The sequence below is a fragment of the Mytilinidion resinicola genome, assembly GCF_010093595.1.
Source record: "Mytilinidion resinicola strain CBS 304.34 unplaced genomic scaffold BDZ99scaffold_4, whole genome shotgun sequence".
Lineage (NCBI taxonomy): Eukaryota > Fungi > Ascomycota > Dothideomycetes > Mytilinidiales > Mytilinidiaceae > Mytilinidion > Mytilinidion resinicola.
The window spans coordinates 497,974-516,000 of record NW_022985440.1 but is presented as its reverse complement, the minus strand read 5'-3'; the positions used below and the strand labels follow the sequence as shown (position 1 = coordinate 516,000).

The 18,027-nt window shown below is 50.5% G+C and overlaps 8 protein-coding genes and 1 non-coding gene across 9 annotated transcripts; 2 read left to right on the top strand and 7 right to left on the bottom strand.

Moving 5' to 3' along the window:
- Positions 1–222: 222 nt before the first annotated feature.
- BDZ99DRAFT_472989 (Cullin repeat-containing protein) lies at positions 223–1,925 on the top strand (the record flags this gene model as incomplete). The annotated part of the gene is made up of 5 exons (XM_033721804.1): positions 223–242; positions 390–1,174; positions 1,335–1,819; positions 1,884–1,892; positions 1,923–1,925. The coding sequence occupies 5 exons, from the start codon at positions 223–225 to the stop codon at positions 1,923–1,925; spliced, it is 1,302 nt and encodes a 433-aa protein (XP_033580796.1).
- A 16-nt stretch (positions 1,926–1,941) lies between these two features.
- Positions 1,942–3,905, bottom strand: BDZ99DRAFT_459582 (uncharacterized protein). The gene is made up of 5 exons (XM_033719195.1): positions 3,445–3,905; positions 3,142–3,392; positions 2,649–3,090; positions 2,145–2,595; positions 1,942–2,013 (listed from the first exon to the last, which is right to left on the bottom strand). The coding sequence occupies exons 1-4, from the start codon at positions 3,754–3,756 to the stop codon at positions 2,413–2,415; spliced, it is 1,188 nt and encodes a 395-aa protein (XP_033580795.1). The 5' UTR covers positions 3,757–3,905; the 3' UTR covers positions 1,942–2,013; positions 2,145–2,412.
- Positions 3,906–4,435: 530 nt separating this feature from the next.
- On the bottom strand, positions 4,436–6,705 carry BDZ99DRAFT_436358 (subtilisin-like protein). The gene is made up of 3 exons (XM_033717534.1): positions 5,445–6,705; positions 5,305–5,394; positions 4,436–5,243 (listed from the first exon to the last, which is right to left on the bottom strand). The coding sequence occupies exons 1-3, from the start codon at positions 6,684–6,686 to the stop codon at positions 4,734–4,736; spliced, it is 1,842 nt and encodes a 613-aa protein (XP_033580794.1). The 5' UTR covers positions 6,687–6,705; the 3' UTR covers positions 4,436–4,733.
- Positions 6,706–8,489: 1,784 nt separating this feature from the next.
- BDZ99DRAFT_225833 (uncharacterized protein) lies at positions 8,490–9,375 on the bottom strand. The gene is made up of 2 exons (XM_033713473.1): positions 9,296–9,375; positions 8,490–9,235 (listed from the first exon to the last, which is right to left on the bottom strand). The coding sequence occupies exon 2, from the start codon at positions 9,196–9,198 to the stop codon at positions 8,779–8,781; it is 420 nt and encodes a 139-aa protein (XP_033580793.1). The 5' UTR covers positions 9,199–9,235; positions 9,296–9,375; the 3' UTR covers positions 8,490–8,778.
- Positions 9,376–9,492: 117 nt separating this feature from the next.
- On the bottom strand, positions 9,493–10,136 carry BDZ99DRAFT_516471 (uncharacterized protein; the record flags this gene model as incomplete). The annotated part of the gene is made up of 2 exons (XM_033725074.1): positions 9,493–9,893; positions 9,965–10,136. The coding sequence occupies 2 exons, from the start codon at positions 10,134–10,136 to the stop codon at positions 9,493–9,495; spliced, it is 573 nt and encodes a 190-aa protein (XP_033580792.1).
- Positions 10,137–10,899: 763 nt separating this feature from the next.
- On the bottom strand, positions 10,900–11,438 carry BDZ99DRAFT_225848 (uncharacterized protein). Its single transcript, XM_033713474.1, has 2 exons — positions 11,136–11,438; positions 10,900–11,087 (listed from the first exon to the last, which is right to left on the bottom strand). The coding sequence occupies exons 1-2, from the start codon at positions 11,394–11,396 to the stop codon at positions 11,079–11,081; spliced, it is 270 nt and encodes an 89-aa protein (XP_033580791.1). The 5' UTR covers positions 11,397–11,438; the 3' UTR covers positions 10,900–11,078.
- A 280-nt stretch (positions 11,439–11,718) lies between these two features.
- BDZ99DRAFT_t26 lies at positions 11,719–11,858 on the top strand. The gene has a single exon. It is a non-coding gene; the product is annotated as a tRNA-Ser (tRNA).
- Positions 11,859–13,468: 1,610 nt separating this feature from the next.
- On the bottom strand, positions 13,469–15,130 carry BDZ99DRAFT_485938 (uncharacterized protein; the record flags this gene model as incomplete). Its single annotated transcript, XM_033722745.1, has 2 exons — positions 13,469–14,350; positions 14,408–15,130. 2 exons carry the CDS (start codon positions 15,128–15,130, stop codon positions 13,469–13,471), a joined length of 1,605 nt encoding a protein of 534 aa, XP_033580790.1.
- A 336-nt stretch (positions 15,131–15,466) lies between these two features.
- On the bottom strand, positions 15,467–17,572 carry BDZ99DRAFT_459576 (adenine nucleotide alpha hydrolases-like protein). The gene is made up of 3 exons (XM_033719194.1): positions 16,931–17,572; positions 16,321–16,714; positions 15,467–16,276 (listed from the first exon to the last, which is right to left on the bottom strand). Exons 1-3 carry the CDS (start codon positions 17,182–17,184, stop codon positions 15,608–15,610), a joined length of 1,317 nt encoding a protein of 438 aa, XP_033580789.1. The 5' UTR covers positions 17,185–17,572; the 3' UTR covers positions 15,467–15,607.
- Positions 17,573–18,027: the final 455 nt, after the last annotated feature.

Below are 18,027 nucleotides of genomic sequence, written 5' to 3'. Positions count from 1 at the left end.
AAACCAACATATACTATTTCTCCAGCACTGTTGCTCTGCTCCTCATTTACACATTTATCTGTCCTGATCCTCTTGACAGCGTTGCTTCACCTTGTCAACACCGCACCCGAAATCTAGCTCAAATTCCGTTTCAAAGCACACAACTTTCACTGTACGCCTCTTTGTACGTACGAAAGCACTCTCGAAACCTGCGCTACAACACGTAACCGCCCAACCCCTGCAATGGATGATGTCGAAGCAAGGTAAGCTCGTCCTCCCTTTTTTTCTTGTTTTCGCCGTGCTCAGAATCCTCTGGGATTGTAAAGGCAACATGTGGCCCACATCAGCCGCATGAAACATGCATAAGCACACTATATATTCAAATACTTATTTCTTTTTGATTTCTGCAGGTGGAACCATATCGAGACTGGCGTGAAGAAAATTATGACCGACGTGCGGGGCGGCATCGACTTTAAAGAACACATGAAGAACAACTTAAAGGCATACTTTGCCCTTTACACTTCTATCCACAAATTCTGCGTAGTGCCGGGCCCCGCCTCGTTCGCGCGTGCTGAATACCTTTACGAACACCTCACCGAGTACCTAAGCTCCCACCTGAAGGGCGTGCAGGCGCGATCAAAGGAGTATATCGATGATGCTCTCCTCTCATTCTATATTACGGAATGGCATCAATACAGGACGGCTGCAGAATGTAACAACTGGTTGTTTCAATATTTAAACCGTCATTGGATAAAAGACAAGATCAAGCAGGGTAGAAAGGATATTTACACTGTTATAACTCTCCACCTAGTGCGGTGGAAGGAGGACGTGTTTATCAACACCCAAGAGAGCCTCGTGCAGGCGATCCTCAAGCTCATTGAGAGGCAAAGGAACGGTGAGATGATTGAGAAGTCTCGCATCAAGCCCGTTATCGAATCGTTCGGCAATCTGACCGAGCCCCTCGATCTGGATGAGTCGGATGAATCAAAGTCCACTGTCGATTTCTGCAAAGAATACTTCCAGGAGCCCTTCCTGAAGGCCACCACGGAATATTATGACACCAAATCGAAACTGTTCTTAGCCGAGAACAACGTCGCGGAGTACATGAAAATGGCAGAGGCTTGTCTAGAAGAAGAGGAGGAACGCGTTTCACCGTACCTCCATGACGATACTAAACCGCTTCTGATGCAGAAATGTGAGGAATCTCTTATTATCAATCATTTCATGGAAAAAAAGAAGGGAAAGGAAAAGGAAACAAGGAAAAAATCTACACGAAGAGTTCCAGGACTTTCTTGATCACAACAAACATGAAGATCTTAGACGCGTGTACAAGCTTTGTGTCCGTGTTTCCGCAGATCTAGGTCGTCTCCAGGGCCGCTTCTCGACCCATGTCCGCAAGGCTGGTCTGGCAGCCGTCGAAGAGGTGGCTCGGGAAGATGATAACCTTGAGCCAGAGGTCTACGCCGAGGCTCTCCATAAGACTCACGCACAATACCAGAGTCTAGTCAACCATTCATTTAATGGAGATTCGGGGTTCATGCAATCGGTGGACAACGCCTGCCGTGAGTTTGTTAACCGCAACAAGATCTGCCTGTCGGGGTCAAACAAGTCAGCCGAGCTTCTCGCCAAGTACACCGACACCGTGCTAAAGAGATCAATCCTCACGATGGCCACAGACGACAGAGAAACGCGTCTTACCCAGATCATAACTCTTTTCAAGTACATTGAGGACAAGGACGTCTTCCAGAAGCACTACTCGGAAATGTTAGCCGAGCGTCTAAAGCAAAATATACTCGTCTCTAATAGGGCCGAGAAGAGGATGATTAGCAAGCTGGGAGAAGTTTGTACCCTTGAGTATATACGTAGCCTACCTAGAATATCAAGCTAGTATGAATATAGAATAGGTTTGCTACGTAAGTATGCTTACAAACTATACTAAATAGTAACGATGTTGAATTTGCAATTAACGTTGCCACCACAAAGCAGGGAGGACGGCTGGCCCGCTCTAGTCATGACCTTGTGAGATGGCGAATTCTGTAATATGAATTTAGCTGACTAGTTGCATGTCGAGGTGGTGGGCTTGGGCTCTAGAGGTTCTACAGTACCAACCATCGGAAATTTCATGGCTACTTAGGAAAGACCGCGCATGGCCGGAGAGCACTCACCACCAACACCTGATTACTATACTTTTACTTTTGTAGTTATATCTTCTGCTAGGAAACTAAACTACATCCGCTACCTGTGGCTAGTCCTTCAAAAGTCCTCAAAGCTAAGACCAAAGCGTGATCTCCATTCTAGTGACGTCGCTTGGCGCTTCTAGGTTAATGCAACATCGTTCATGCTGTTCAACATGCATGGATGCTCCTGCCCTAACAATATTGCGCTGGTATTCATCACTTGCACCTACCGATGCCGATACTTCACGCTATAACGTCAATATTGAATTCCTATAATTGAAGTGCTCAGTGGCTCTGGCGTCATATTCATACATTCCCTCTCAAACCATGACGCGAAGACATCGCGAGTCCAGCGAGCGAGAAGCTGGATAGTCGCGACGATCTGGTAGACTCCGAGAGCGGAGTTGGTACTGCCGAAAGTAACTTCTTCGTACAGACACTGCGATAGGAACCGTAAGCGGTGCTCATATGGCCGAATGTCATGCAACTGACCGTTCGTTTACCTGGATACCGTACAGCTGCCAGAAATTTCCACTGATGCCCTTGCACGATTATCACAGGCAAGAATGGCAAACCACTCGCGTCTGTGCCGCCCGTCTCTTGTTCGCCTCTCATCTCCCTCACCTCCTCCATCAGCTCCTCAAGCTTGTTGAACTGCGCAGCGGTCCAGATCTCCAGCTGATACACCGCCTCCTTCCACTTCTCTCCTGTGCGCTTCGTCTCAATGCTGACTCCGATCGGGCAATGTGTCAGTGGTTCGTGGAGGGTGTGATTGACAGACTTGGCCGTCTTGCCGCGGAATCGTGTGTTAAATGCTTCCTTGAAGCGGTCGGAAGGTTCAACTGTAATTGCGAAATCGGTCATTTTTCCTTGCGAGGCTGTTGCGGGGTCGCTGGGTGGGATTAGGGAGGAGGGGGCGATTTGCGCAGATGTACTGTAAGATGTCAGGGGATCCAACATGGACCTAGAAGACCCGAAAACGCACCAGTTAACAAAGTATACTTGATCCATGAAAGGCTTAGTGTATAGCGCCAGGTCAAGTATGTAATTGTGCACGCTGCTGTTCCAAGCGGCTTCGCTACAACCCTTTGTTTCGCACCGGGCGGCTAGCCACACAGCCTTTGCGCATTGTCGAGGAGTCGGAGATGGGCCAGGAAGGTCGTCCAAATCGGCGTAGACGAAATCGTAGGCGTTGATGGCTCCGAGGGCGCCTGTTTTGATGCCAGCAATCTCATTCTTGGGTAAATGGTCAGCATGGACTATCCAACAGGTAGGAAGACGAGTTAACCTCGTATTCGTTGGATATGACGCGGATGCCGCGCGAAAGACGACCGTCGATGATCCTAAGCATAGTCTTGAGCTCGTCTGGGATCTCTTCCCTCCGTTCGTGGAATTGTTGCAGTTCGACGGGCTGCGGCGCAGATCTCATGGCCTTGATTTTCTTCTCCGGACTCTGCGACCGTCGGGAAATGAAGCTTTGCTCCGAGCTGGCGAGCGACGGGGCAGGCCGTATGGACATAGCTCGCGGCGTATCCTCAACGCTGCCATCGATGCGTCGTCTCTTGGAAGGTGATGGCGTGCGTGTGGCAGGAGCGTCCATTTCGAAAGAGTCATGGCGGCCGCGCTTGCTCCGCCGCGGCCCGTTACTGGGACAGTCGGCTGAGGTGGACTTAGGCGGAGATGGAAGCTTTTCCAGCCAAGACAGAACCGAGGAGTGATCACAGTGTTGCGACATGGAAATCCATGAGGTTTCGAGTGTTGTTAGTGGAAGTCTGGAAGGGCGACTGTTTGTTTGTGCTGGATCCTTCACCGCTCGGCAGAATATGAGGAACCCTAGCACTTTGTTAAATAGGGCGATATATAGGTCTATATCTCTGTAGAGTATACCTTTATTTAACCCTTACTAGTTACTAGATTTAATAACTTTCTCTATATAAAATTCTATATAGCATATAATACTAATAATCTAAGCTATCTAAAGTCTTATTTAAGATTTATAGTTTTGGAGCGTGGGTATGCATGTTACGGCGCACCACATGTGTGGCAGGCACGTGGCGAGATTGCACGTGATGCGGCCTCGGCGCGGCGCCGGGCGTGGCCTCGGGCGCGCGCGGCCTTAGGCGCGGTTGCGGGGCAAGTCAAGTCGCATATATATGTTGAACACCGGCCCGTCGAGTAGTTTGCTCGACACTGTACCTTTTTGATTGGTGTGCACTGCTGCTGGGCCGGTGGCGGAGTGTAACAATGCATTCATTTACCGGAGTCTAGCTTCTATACGAGAACAATAGTAATATACTCTCTAGTATGCGAATAGGGTTTTCCTATATATAGCTAGATGGGTTCCTAGTAAAATGCAGTTGTTCATATACGTTTAGCCCGTATTCATATCTCATTTTTTCAGAAAAAAAAGTTCATTGGCCATTTTTTCAATCCAACCTGCTACGCTGGAAGATGTAGAGCTGTACAAGGCCACTAATAAGGGCAATAGGCGCGGCGTGAAGTTAAATGTCACAGGTTGGGTTAAGGAAATGGGTGGTGATGGAAATTTTCACTATAAAGTGGGTTGGAAAAGAACAATTACCAACCATACTGGCCGTTGACCAGGTGCAGGAGTTTGCCGAAATTTGGCGCTCCATATCCAGTCACGGGATCCCAACCCGGGGTCGCGTTCCAGTGAGCGCCGGGAATGACACCCGCACCTGGGATCGGTTCCTCGGTCTGCGTGTCGTTGCCATTGCAGCCATCGGATTGCCCCAAGGTGATGTCCGTGAACGCTTTGTAGCCGTAGGCGTAGATGAATGGGTTCAAGAAGCCAAGAGCGGGCTTGCCGGCACGGAGGCGTGCATCGTTGAGCAGCGCGATGATGCTGGCCGTCACAGGCGCAGCGGCCGAGGTGCCTCCAGACAGATTTTCCTCGCCGCCTTGATATACAATGTAGTCGGGGTGTAGGGAGTGTGCAGACACGTCGGGGAAGCCTCTGCCGGAGAAGTTGGTGTATGCGGAATAGTATGACTTGGTCTCGGCGCTGATGTACTTGTCAAGGTATGCCTTCACTGCTTTGTTCTGGTACCAGGGGCGCTTGAAATACTGTGTAGATGGCTGGTCAGTATTTCGATCTGAAGCGTGGACAAGGGCTTTGTGCACTTACATTGCTGAAGCCGCCAGAACTCCCAACCCAAGCTTCTTCTGGGGTGAAAGAGACTAGTCCACCAACGCTGGTGACGTAGGGGCATGTGGCCTAGAAAGGAAATTAGTGAATGCTCAACGGATTTTCTAAGCTTTACTTACAGGGAAGATTGGATTAAATTGGGCAACGGAGCCATCGGTAGAGAGGCAGGAAGCACCAACTCCCTCGTCGCCAGAAGAGTGGAGGACAGAGATTCCACGAAGTCCTAGCAGTCCAATCAGGTTGCACACCTGCACAGCGTATGTCTCCGGGACCGTCTGCTCCTCGTCACCATAAGAGTTGGTGATAACCTGTGGAAGTGTTGGTTGAGTGAGGAGGTACTCGTAGTAGGGCAGATAAGGCTCGTTCTCGTTTGGTGTGCCGGCTGGCTCTACTGGGTCGGGAAAGTATGGGGGGCTGCCAGCGGTGATGTACTCGCTGAAGGGCAATGGGTGTGAGATGCCTGAGATGTATTGGCTGTCCAAGTTGGCTTCGCCATCATTCGCATCAAGAGGCGGTTGAGGATAGGCAGTTGCACCATCTTCAGGGTTGACAAGAATGACGGAGAAGTTTTGCTCAGGAATGCTGAAGTTCCCCTGGAACAGAAATAGATCGGAGTAGCTGGCACTCTGGTTCAGGAATGAGCCGAAAGCAATCTCGCTGCCGGAACTGGGGTCTGCAGTATAGTTGTTGATGTTGTAAATGGTCTTGAGGCAAGCCGGCCCGAAGGCTACGTATGTCTCGTTGTCTAGGGTGACGCTCAGCTCGCACTCGGCTGGTGGTGTAGCTCGTTTGGCCAATTGCTTGCGGTCCTCCGCTCGTGCTGGCATCATAGCTTTCGTGTTTCCGAAGTAGGTCGTCGGAGAGACAAGGGCGACATGGCCGACCAAGTCCTCGGGAATGGAGTACTTGGTCGTTCTGAGCTTGGTTTTTCCAGTGCTGTCCTTGTAGGTTTTGAAAGTAGTCCCAAGCATGGAGTTGGCAGTGCCGACATCGGCCTGGAACCAGTAGCTTCCAGCTTGTGCGACGTATTGGGTGACGCCAGAAGCCTTTAGCCACGATTCGACGGCAGCGGAGCTCTCATTACTGGCGCCGAACAATGCATTGACCTCATCGGCGTCGAGATATTGTCCATATTCGGGGGAACCTGGTGTGGATACTGCTGCGAGCTTCGTCTCTAGCTGGTCAATGTTTTGCTGCGACAGAGAGACTTGCAACACCATCTGCGACGAGTCGCTAGGAACGTCGGAGACGCTCCATCCTGCCGGAACGCCTGGGAGAGACTCATGGAGCACTAGGCCAGATACCTGCACGCCCAAGATTGACACGAAGCCAAGCAGAAGAAGAGATGAAAGAATGGTCATTTTGAGCAGAGGAAAGAAATGTGCAGTGCAGGACCATAGAGGAACGGAGTTGAAGAGCTGCGTACCTACCTTTTGTCCATGACTATCAACTTGGAACACTCCCTGACCTTGTCTGCAGTTACATTAGTCTAGGAAGCTCATGTACCAGTCCTGCCATGGGTAACAAGAGCTCCTCCGCTTTCTGTCGTCTTTCCTTGTCCACCTGCTCGAAGCAGCCAAGAGCGACATGCAGAGGTTCGCTTGGGGATGGGTATCGCGGGGATCTGCGTCGCCCCGGTCCAATCTCCGTCATCGAACTCAGCAGCTGAATTGTAGCACCCCTAACACAGCCCGAAACTACTCAATTGTCCTCCAAATTTGAACCAATTATCTTCCAAAAGAATATCGGAGGAACTTTGAGTCAGTATATGAGCATTGCCAGCAAAAATCAGTCAATTTCGAAAATGCGTCTTGATGTTGTTATGCACGGTGCCTCGGAATAAATTCGCCGCTGATTCGACGAGGAATGGTGTAGTTGGGCAGGCGCTTGTTCTAGCCGAAAGTCTCTCGCTCTGCGGCCACAGGCCCCCACCATCATCTTGATAGCACCCTCTGTTCATCTAAGCTGTATATACACTACCGTATTACATTCCATATGGAATTACCCAGTGTGCCGGTTACGAGAAGAGCGCGTCGATTGAGTATACGGCCATCCACGCACGCCAGAAAATCGCCGCAACCCCGTACGGGACTATAGATAGGGCAGCGGGATCCCAAAAATTTTGGTAACCTGTGTTCCCGTACGGAACTATAGAGCGTAGGGTTCACGCAGAATCCTGAAATATTTCGGGCAATCTGTTGAATATCACGGCAGCTGGTGGATGAAACAACGTGACAGGGGATGGGAATGGGTACATATATAAGGCACCCCGCCCATCCATAGACATACAGATCAATCAATACTATCACTTGTTCAACACAATCTGTGTCCCCGTACGGGAGTACGAAGTTGTTCACGCACGGGGAAGCTGAAACCTGAAAAGTGTTAGTAATTGCGTTCCCGTACGGGAGCATGGAATGTAGGGCTTCTGTTCACGCAGGGGGAAGCTGTATCCTGAAAATGGTTAGTGGCTGCGTTCCCGTACGAGAGCATGGAGTGTATGGCTCCTGTTCACGCACGGGGGAGCTTAATCCTGAAAACATCGGTAGTCTGTACCCGTACGGGACTATAGAGTATAGGGCTCATTTTTGGGCAGGGGGCATTCTGGGAAAAATCTCGGAAGTCTGTATTTCCGTACGGGCCTGTGTTGTGTAGGGGTCTCGGCAAAAACAGGAAGCGGAATCCAGGAACAACCATCTCATAATTGTATGTGGGACTAGAAGCTGGATCCTATTAATGGTACGAGCGGGATGATGCAGCCTTTCGTCCTCATAAAGGATCCCCATGAAGATCTCAGAGGTGGATACAGTATTTCGTGAGCTTAAACAAGGTTTGTGAAACCGGAGACCTATTTCAGATTTGCGATCGCAGAACATTTACCCAGTGGTAATCGCTGAAAGAGCAACCTCAAGTATTACGACGAGCGAATTAAATGACGAAAAGAAAGCAAGCGAGATCTTTGGATCTACAGCCTTTCACTGCGTCCGGTGGTCTAGCGCGCAATTGAAGCCACAAACGAAGCCGCTGGACAGGGGTATCTTTCTGAAAGTAACGCCCGGAAGTACTGTGCTTTTAGCAAGTTAAGCTCCGACCGGTAAGACTTAGTCCAGAAATGGTTGTTCCCCGCGATCACGAGACTTATTTCCACCTACTGGGCCTATGGCTTCAATTGCGCGCTAGACCACCGGACGCAGTGAGAGGCTGTATCAGAAAGCTCTGATCCATCATTCGAATGGTCTCTTGCGAAACGCCACCTCGATATGACAGCAAAGCCGTCTACAGTATATGCTATCGAGGTACATACCTAGATCACTGATCCCAGGAGTCCGTTTTGGGACAAGAGACACTTAGGCACTGGGAGCGTTTTAAGCGACGGGTTAGTAGTCGCCAAGCTGAAAGCAGGGCACAGGATCTTGAATGTGACAGTATGGAATTGAGACGCGACTACGTGAATTAAGCGTTACGAAAGCAAATGCCATGAGATTCCCTGAAGTGTGTACGATACTCTTCTGGCGAAGATATGCTGTGCGAGCAAAGCGGATGTGGACAGGATTGCGGTTCGTAAAATTCTAACACCACGCCTAGCTCTGGTTTCTTTCCAAAAAGGTTATCTTTATCATGACGCAGCATATGATACCGATATTCCGAGCGGATTACGGACTGCTTATATCGTACCGATGGCGGCTTGTTGCTGCCAAGGCAGAAAGGGCAAAGGGCTGGAGCTATTGTCAGCCCGAGGCGTCTTCCGAACCCGCAGAAATTCCCTCTCTCTTCTTTAAGCAGCTCTAGGTGCTTCTTGCAATGGTCTTCCCAGCTTGTACTTGATACCCAACAACGGCATGGGACGCAAAACTTGTTGTTCGAATGAGTCATGGCGCACAACAAGCAATATTCGGCGGTCTCATGAGAACTGGCAGCAATGTCAGACACATCACACTAAATGATCGATATACGTCAAGACACCACTAACCTGGCGACGGGGCATTCTCCGCAATGGATCTCCGCTCCTGGATAGTAGTGAGGCTTCGGAATGGGATTTGCGATTATTTGTAAAGAGCGTACAACTTCATTCAGTGATTTTGGTGTTTGAGCCCAAAAGCTTTCAATGACAGCCTTTCTGTTATGATCATACTTCAGCAAAGTCTCGCAGTAGTACGATGGCGCTGGCTAAATTTGGTTCGCGTCCTGTGAGCTTGCATTGCTTTCACCAGTGCGGTGGTGTTCAACGTCAGCAAAGAATGCTTCTCTCCTCCTTTTGATATCTTCCTTCTTTGCAACTCTTACGAGGTCACGTTTCTCACGTCCAGGATATCTTAATTCCAATCTAGCCAGCTCTTCCTTTGAAGGGACGAATTGATCCGGGCTGTTGATAAACGATCCCGGTGGAGCCGGCGCATTGGTATGCCTGCCGAAGGTGATACACCGGGCGAAATTTATGTAGTCTTGATTTTGAGATCTTCTTCGGACAAGAGAGGGAAGATCTATCCCGACAGTATTGCAGGCGTAGTACTTCTGAAAGACTTGATCAGTGGTGCCATGGTGTCCCATGATCTGTTGTCTTGCTGCAACTGTTGTTTTACTTTTAGAGAGGTTAGCATGAGTAGAACAGTAAGACAGTAAGCAGCCAGATTTGTCGTACCTTCAAGACCGTTTCCGAGACCTCTGCGAAGGGCATGGCCAGAAAGCCTATCATTATAACCGACACGATACCCAAGTTCTGTTGAGTATTTCCAGAACATGTATCCCGTCATTATCTTATGAGATGAAATCTTGCCCTTCTTCTCAAGACTACGGCACACGGGCAGACCCATCTTGTCAGGGTTTTTCCGCAATTTGTAAGAGTTCGCTGAAGGTGCGAGAGACAGAGCAGATGAAGCGAGGCAGGTCTTCAAAGGCGTCATCCGCTAAGGCGAATCCCACGAAATTAACAACAGGGCAGGACTACTAGTTGGAAGGATCAGTTTCTATAGCGAACGGAGTTTCCATCCTGTGAATAGTTAGAACATATCAAGAAGCCCTGGGACTGTGGAATTACGTTGCTTCTTCCCCTCGATGACCTTTCTGATTCCGTATTCTTATGCTCATATGGAACCCAAGCACTCCAATGAATCGGGCGATGTATAGGTCCACGTCTCTGTAGAGTATGCCTTCATTCGACCCTCGCCAGTCGCTGGATTCAACAACCTCCCCTGTACGAAATCCTGCGTGGGACATGACACTGATGATCCAAGCCATCTGAAGTCTCATTCGAGGTTCGTAGTCATATTCGTCGCAGCACCAGAGTTATTGCAGAATGTCCTCGGTGGCGCCGAACAGAGCTACAGGCTTCACTTTTGCTGTTGTCACTGCCTCTCCTTTTTCAATAAGGTCCTTGATGCTCTATAGAAGCTATGTTAGCTCGTGAATTAGAGGACGAGGGACTCCTTCTGGCGGCCACCGTAGCGGCTTCGCTATTCCGCGAGGCCGGCCTCTTGCTTCTCTTCCTCGGGCAAGGACGGTTGTTGCTGTGGTTGGTGAAACTACTTACACATTGCACCTCTCTGATGTCTTGCTTTGAATAGAAATAGCCTGTGTGGCAAGATATAATCTCTCTAATAAGGATCCACAGCTTTGACAGATACTAGAAGGTAACTATGTGATTATCATCCAGTCTTCCCTTTGAGGTTCGTGCGATATATCTGATGAAAACCATCAGTTCCCGGAGTGATGGAGCTTTTTGAAACCCCTCGAGGTCATTTGGCAGACCCATCTCCCTAAGAAATCTAGATCAATAAGCGGGATGAATGTAGGCGACTCTGTGCTGCACTTACTCGTCCCATTGCCTCTAGAGCCTCTTGACAGCCGAAGCCTTGGGCACAGTTTTGGTAAGACGGGTTATATCCAGTTTGGGAGCATCGTCCTTTTCGTGTAGTTGGCTCCTTAGGTCTGCAAATGACATGGTTAAGGTCAAGATGTAAGGAGGGGTGCGGCAGGAGGTCAAAAGCGTAGGTTTTGATAAGTGGGCAGCGGAGGGAAATTAAAACGGCCAGCGCCCCAGCAGCGGGGGGGCGGCCTCTATTTCGAATGGCCATTGCGGCGCAGGTACATTGATTTATTGATCCGGCTCAACGTGGTGAAAGAGTGTATTCGGGATCGTGTTTTGGGAACAGGCGCGTATTATTTCAGGAGGTGGGGCGGCGCCAAGTTTAATACCGTGCTTACACAAAAAACTCTTCACCCACTGAAAATCAGGCTAGCAGCGCTTGCTGATTGACGGCGAAAGACGGGGGGGGATAGAAATCCTAGGATTCAGTAATGGCACGCCTTGAAGAAACATGTAAAAGCCTATATAAAACTAAATCTTTTCTTCGTTCTCCAATTATCTGGAAACAAGATCCAGTATCTTGTCCACAAGGGCGCTTGGTCTAGGGGTATGATTGTAAGTTCACCATGAAAACCTTACCTAGGTTACTCATCTAACCAACAATAGTTCGCTTCGCATCTTCTCGATACGTATTTGTGAAAGGTCGTGGGTTCAATTCCCACAGCGTCCATTCTTTTGTGGTGTGCAATTCCCAAAGTGTCCAGATTTTTTTGATTTTTTTTGCCTTTGCAGCCTTCAAGGAGGGGGAGCTGGGGCCTCTAGGCGGTTTTTTTGGACGCTGTTCGGTGTGTGTTGATTACGTGTTGCTTCACTGATGGATTGGCAAGTGGGTAAATCCAAGCTCTGCCTTTTATGGGCCATCACGCGATTGAGCAGGGCTATGTATCGTTCGTAGCAATTCATGAAGATTAATTACTAAATCATCTACCTAATGAACTGCTAGGTAATTGCGTCGAAACAGTGTTTCGGTACTTGATTTCGTTGTGTTCGAGTTAGCCGCGAGCAGGAAGGAGTAGACTCCGCCCTTGGTCATCCAGGAGTTCTCCTGGAGCATGAAGACATTCGTTCGTATTGTCCCTTGGAGCGGGTGTAATAGGATCATATGTGATTGCTTTAGGACATATGATGATTCCATAAGTTTAAGGTCAAGTTGGCAGCAGGTTTGCAGTTCTCAACTCGCGTCAAGTCAGCTGTCTTCTAGCACACAATTGCGAGAGCTGATGCAACACATTCCTTAAAACGAGTCTCTTACACAATTACAACATGTCTTGAGTTCAGAGAAGTTCATTTCATTTCTCATATCGCCTCATGAGTCTCATGAAGCCAGCTCAAGTCAAGCTGACTCCAAACCCTCCATCATCATCGATAGAACACACCGCCTTCAGGAGCATGAATACTTCATACCCATGGTCCCCCCTGCTGCACTATTTCCTTTCGTCCTCATTTCTTACTCGTCTTCTCCTCGGCAGACTTCGCTAGGATATGCGTTGGGTTGCTCTCCAAACCCGCTAACTCCTTCTTCCCGTCGCCCTGGTCAGTCGCGCCCTGGTCGTTCGGGTTGGCCTGTGCATCTTGCTGCTGGGCACCGGTCTGGTTCTCAGGCTCGGGGGACTGGCGGCCGGCGTTGGGTGCGGACATCTTGGTGTAGTGGGTTGGTTGGATTTGGTTTGTAGGTCTACGAACGGGTGTTAGATTTGAGCGTCTGTTATGCTGGTTCGGATAGGATATGAGGTCTAAATAGCGGACTGGAGGAAGGAATGGTCCCGAAGTCGTAGTGAATGGTGGTGTGAACGTACTGTAGTGTAGAGGTGTAGGATTCTAAGATGAATACGAGTCAGCTTCTGCTCAATTGAACACTTTCAACACTTTTCATCGACTCACCAGGTGCTTCTCAAGTCGTGGATAGTGTAGATGTAAAATCTACGAGTCTCCAGCGCGCCCCGCGCTTTATTGCCCCTCCTACTTCTTTTGACGTCATCCCCAACCAAGTCTTGGCAGCTACGTTTCGGGCATCTTTGCAGAGCACCCTGCACATCACGTCAAGCTCTCAATCATCGGAAGAACTAGGTAGCGCTGACAGAGCAAAGTGTGGGTTCGCATGTGAGTGTCGGTCATTTTCTCGCATGAAGTTGGAAGACACGCCAAAATGTCCTATGCACGTTCTCGATACGCGTGACATGGCATTTCAATCATGGGATTTTGAAGTTCTGATATATGCATGTACCATTCCGATAGCGCCTAGTTTTCCCATACTCCCATATTCTAGTACGCTGATTCAATTCAGCTCATCTTCCCCATCTCAACATCCCCTTCTCCAAGGTCATCGTCGTCGTCCCAACCTGATGATCGTATTCTTCTTCCGACCCAAATCCCTAATACGGTCAATGCACTGACAGCGAGAAACCACCCTTCAAACCACCGTTCGGTAAAGCTAGGCTCAAGAGGTGCTCCCAAAGCATCCGAAATCACGCTGCGCACTTCGCTAGGAAGATTGCTCCGCAGAAGTAATGCGGAGCTAATGACGTAAGTCGCGCTGATTTGGGAAACGAATAATGCCATATTAGCCTGAGCATGTTGGAGTATACCAGGCACAATCCTAGCGAAGAGGAGGAAAGTCTGGAGGACGCTGTTGAAGGAGGCTAGGAGCATGACGCCGGAGAGGAGGAAGGAGATCTGGCGGCTCCATGCGACACGATCGAGGGTCGGGTCCCAGTGCTTAGCTAGGATTGCGAGCACATTGTTGATCGGATCGCTGTTCGAGAAACTAGTATTCGGTGATGAGAACCGGCGGAGAGTGGTAAAGGTGGTGGCAAACAGGCGGTAGAGGCAATACAGAGAGAAGACGTATGAGAACAGATTTACGACTCGTCCGTAAGGTGTATGGGCCCGTAACTGGGCTTGTCTCCTCGTTTGTAGGGTGAACAACGAGTTTGAAAGAGCAGTCCGCATGGTCTCAAGCCCAGCTATCTCCAATTCGAGTGTCTTTCGCTCCTGTACATCCGAATTACCACGGATGCTACCAACCATGCGTGTCACAAACCCTTCTTGGGGTTGATCGGATAGCTTGCGTTGGATAGCTCGAAGACGGCTCTCCTTCGTAAGGAGCATTTCGTTGGTCGCATCCAATCCAGCCTGCTTTCGAGCAAGGGTAGCTTCAGTAACCTAATATCCTATCAACAATCTATACCAGATTCCAAGGTTAAATCGTAGAGCACTCACCGGCCGAAACTTAACCCCAAAAGTCTGCCACAACGAACTCACCGCCGCAAATCCAGCCAACGACGCCATGAGACTAACCCCAATGATCCCAATCCGCTCCAAACACCCCTCACTGATACTGTGATCCCGAATATACGACTCCTCATGCAGATACGACCCCAGCAGCGCCCGCCCAAGATACCAGAACCCGATCAGCCATGTCGCAAACCCCACTCCTTCCAATGCCCAAGCTGTCCTGAGGTGTCCCTTACGCCCCTCGCCAAAGCTCCATCCTGCCGCTGATATAACCGAGTGTATCTCCAACGCCGGCGTCGCGATGATGAGGAGGAACAGGAGCGAGGGAAGCGTGATCTTCAAGGCGAGGCTGCGCGCAGCGGGATTGACGGTATTCGAGATCTCGCACAGGATCAGCTCGACCAGCACAGCTGAAAGCGCAATGTTGGTCGAGAAGACTATGCCCGCGAGACTACGAGCTGTGAATCGCTTCAGCCGTGTCTGGACAGACGGCCGTTCCGAAAAGTTGTATGTCGACGCTGGTAACTGCGCATCATGCTGTTTGCGAGCCGCTTGCCCAGACAGCAGCGGGAAAAGCTTGTGGGAAACGGCGGTCGCTACGATGAGGAATGTGAGGATAAAGGGCAGCGAGGAGAAGGCTAGGGCGGACAGCTTTCGCTGTTTGACATAGTCCGGCACGCAGTCATCGCAGTCGTCGGAGGGGAGCATATGGCGGGAGTTGCGGGAGCGAACAACGGGAGGTGGTTAGAAATCCAGGTTGGAGGTGTGGATTCGAGTGGTTCCCATTGATTCAAGCAGTCCGTAGGTGCATGTATTGATCATGAAGGTAATACGGGTAACCTTGCATGACGCCTCGCGGAAGGGACGCGGCATTGTCTAATCCCATGTGGTAGGGGAGGGGTCCCCGCAATTCGTCACCACCAAAAATAAAAGTCACGTCAGGAACAAGCCCTATGAGCGTCGTATACCTCTTTTGTTTCATAATTGAGATCGGGTATTCATTACGGCCGTCAACGTCGTGTCAACGTGCGAGTGGACTAAAAATTCAATCTGAGCCGACCCTGCCATAGCCATGTGTAGCTATGACTTTAGTAATGACACCATGAATCCGCCCCATTAATCCGTTTGTGCTCGTTGACCCATCTCTAGGTATCAGAATTCGTCAAGTCTGACCTGGCGTTCAGTTCAGCTCCTCGTTGGTAGATCGTCTGGCTCCACGAACGCTACTGAATGTCTCTCCGCCGCCCTTGAAGCAGCTGGCTTTGCAGACTCATCAGGAGAATCCTCAGGGTCCATTGGAACGCCTCCTTCGGGGCCGTTCTCATCATCGCTGCTGCTGTCATCGCTCAATGGTGGACTGTCCAAATTCTGTAGGTGGGGGCTTTTCATGACAACTCCTGGACTTCGGAAATCGTCTGGTGAAACGTCACCGTTGTGTTCACCTCTAAGCTCTGGCGAATCCAGATTTCCAGGGGCAGACTGGACATGTGCTAGCGGATGAATGGTCTCTCCTCGGGATGGCTTATATCCTATAGCTGCAGCAACCGCGCCAGCCTCATCATCCGATGCCGGCAGGTTCTCCTCCTCAATGAAACTATTCCTGTGGCTCATGTTGAGGATATGGCCTGTCATGGGAGCGGCTTTGTCCAGAATGTCCTTGTACGCATGGCGTCCATCAGCCTTTCGCTTCTGTTTCGCCTTATCTCGTTTAGTGCTCGGTCGAACGACTATAACCGGAACTGGAGAGTGCTGTAGACAGTATTTCGACACTGAACCCGGGAGCAAGCCTTGAAAGCCGCCCAGACTTCGACCACGAGTGCCAACGACAAGAATTGCTGGCTCGTAGAGATTGATCTACGTCGTTAGCTACAAACTCAAGGGTACGAGACCAGACATACCATCTCGTCAATGACCTTGTTCACTTTTCCTAGCGAGAACTCCAGTATCAGATTGATAGCCTTATTGTCGTCATTCTTAGTTTGAATGTGCTTCATCAACTGCTCAGCCTCCTTGCGGTATTTGCCATTCTCGATGCTGGAGTCTGCTGCGACCTTCGAGTCCATCTCCACCACCCTCAGACACACAATCTCGTCTCCATCATCGACTAGTTCGTCGATTAGCCATTGTAGCGCGTACTCGGAGTAGTCGTTGGAGTCTAATCCGCACAGAAACGTTCGCGAGCGCTTCGTGTATTCGTAGTCTTTGTGTTTCGTAATCAGAGTGAATGAGTTCTCTTCTATGAAGTCTGCAGGCCGGTCGAAGGTGTCAAAGGAGACACGGGGTCGGAAAAGACTGGTCATGCCGTTAGTATGGTCCAATTGAGCGGCAGCGTGAGATGAACGGCAGGCAAGACGCCAGTATATGTCTCTCTTAGCAGCCACACCAAGGCTAGTGAGCCATACTCGGCCATCCCGCTATTTAGAAATGCTTGTGTATGAGTCTATAGAGGGTAGGTACTAGTGACATCACACGACTGGAGGAGGGGCAGTCCTGTGAATATATACTTACGGAGGAGGTGGCGGCGACGACATCCGCCGTTGCAAGCGTCCAGACTTCGGGAGGCCCTGGGGCAAGCCGACCTGGATATGCGGGATGAACTGGATCGAGGGCCGTCGTGCATCGTGTGTCTCATCGCCGGCAGCGGCCAGCAGCAGAGGGCTCACAGGCAGCCGCGTGGAGGCAGACACAGCAGCGGCCTGTGGTGAGGCTTTGAGGACGCCAGCGGGTGCAGAAGTTGGGGAGGGCGTGGGGGACTCGCCCATCCTGATTTCCGATTGGTATTTCCAGGCAGTTGATGGAGGCACGCGGTCGTAACGAGTATCCCGTCACCGTCAAAAGGCAATCTGGGGTCTTGCCCGCTTGCGGACAACCCTGGCGCGCGTGGAGCCTTCTCACAGGCGAAGAGCTGCAGAAGAATGTCGTGGACGGCGAGGCACAGTGCGGAGAGCTTCCACGCCGGAGTGGGGGTTTACGATCGGTGAGGCCACGAAGTTGCAGTGACGATGCAGAGACGTCGGAGGTGTGATCCAGGGCGGCGGCTTCTGCTCAGTTAAGGGCAGCGCACGCAGTCGCAGCTATGTCTGGGCGGACCAAGAGCTCTTGGTCCATCCTGGCTGGCTACGGCGGGCAGGGGAGCGGGCTTAGAGCTTCTCGGCGGGCGGTGGGAAATGCTTAGTAGACGCACTTCGCGATGGCGGTGCAGTCGGAGGGCCCGTCACACTGGAGAGCACACGACATGGTCAGACGGTGGAGAGATTCTTTCTCCGCATTATGGCCTACACGAAGCAATCAATCTCAGCCAAGACATAGCCTAGCACACTCGATGGTTGAGCGTTGTGGAGGCATATGCAAACTGATATGCACACTAATCCCATCACGAGCCGATAAGAGAGCTGCATGAATGAGGTCACGATGGCTGGACGGAAGGGGCAACTCGTAGCCTTGGGAATGGCCAAGTAGTGTGAATTCAACGCGGGTCATTGCTGGCTTCTAAATAGGACTCCGGTGTCGCATTGGCGTGAGGCCCGTTAGCTCATACCAAGTTTATTGGACCGTTTGGAGATGTCACTTGCTGTGCACCCTATAGTAGACCACGGGATTAAAAC

Coding starts and splice junctions, on each gene's coding strand:
- BDZ99DRAFT_459582 (XM_033719195.1), bottom strand. CDS start 3,756: ATGGACGCTCCTGCCACACGCACGCCATCACCTTCCAAGAGACGACGC. Junction 3,393..3,444: donor TCATATCCAACGAATACGAG/GTTAACTCGTCT, acceptor CATTTACCCAAG/AATGAGATTGCTGGCATCAA. Junction 3,091..3,141: donor CAAGTATACTTTGTTAACTG/GTGCGTTTTCGG, acceptor GACATCTTACAG/TACATCTGCGCAAATCGCCC.
- BDZ99DRAFT_436358 (XM_033717534.1), bottom strand. CDS start 6,686: ATGACCATTCTTTCATCTCTTCTTCTGCTTGGCTTCGTGTCAATCTTG. Junction 5,395..5,444: donor AATTTAATCCAATCTTCCCT/GTAAGTAAAGCT, acceptor TTTCCTTTCTAG/GCCACATGCCCCTACGTCAC. Junction 5,244..5,304: donor GTTCTGGCGGCTTCAGCAAT/GTAAGTGCACAA, acceptor CCATCTACACAG/TATTTCAAGCGCCCCTGGTA.
- BDZ99DRAFT_225833 (XM_033713473.1), bottom strand. CDS start 9,198: ATGACTCATTCGAACAACAAGTTTTGCGTCCCATGCCGTTGTTGGGTA.
- BDZ99DRAFT_225848 (XM_033713474.1), bottom strand. CDS start 11,396: ATGGCCATTCGAAATAGAGGCCGCCCCCCCGCTGCTGGGGCGCTGGCC.
- BDZ99DRAFT_459576 (XM_033719194.1), bottom strand. CDS start 17,184: ATGGGCGAGTCCCCCACGCCCTCCCCAACTTCTGCACCCGCTGGCGTC. Junction 16,715..16,930: donor TCGTCGCCGCCACCTCCTCC/GTAAGTATATAT, acceptor CGGCATGACCAG/TCTTTTCCGACCCCGTGTCT. Junction 16,277..16,320: donor ACAAGGTCATTGACGAGATG/GTATGTCTGGTC, acceptor CTAACGACGTAG/ATCAATCTCTACGAGCCAGC.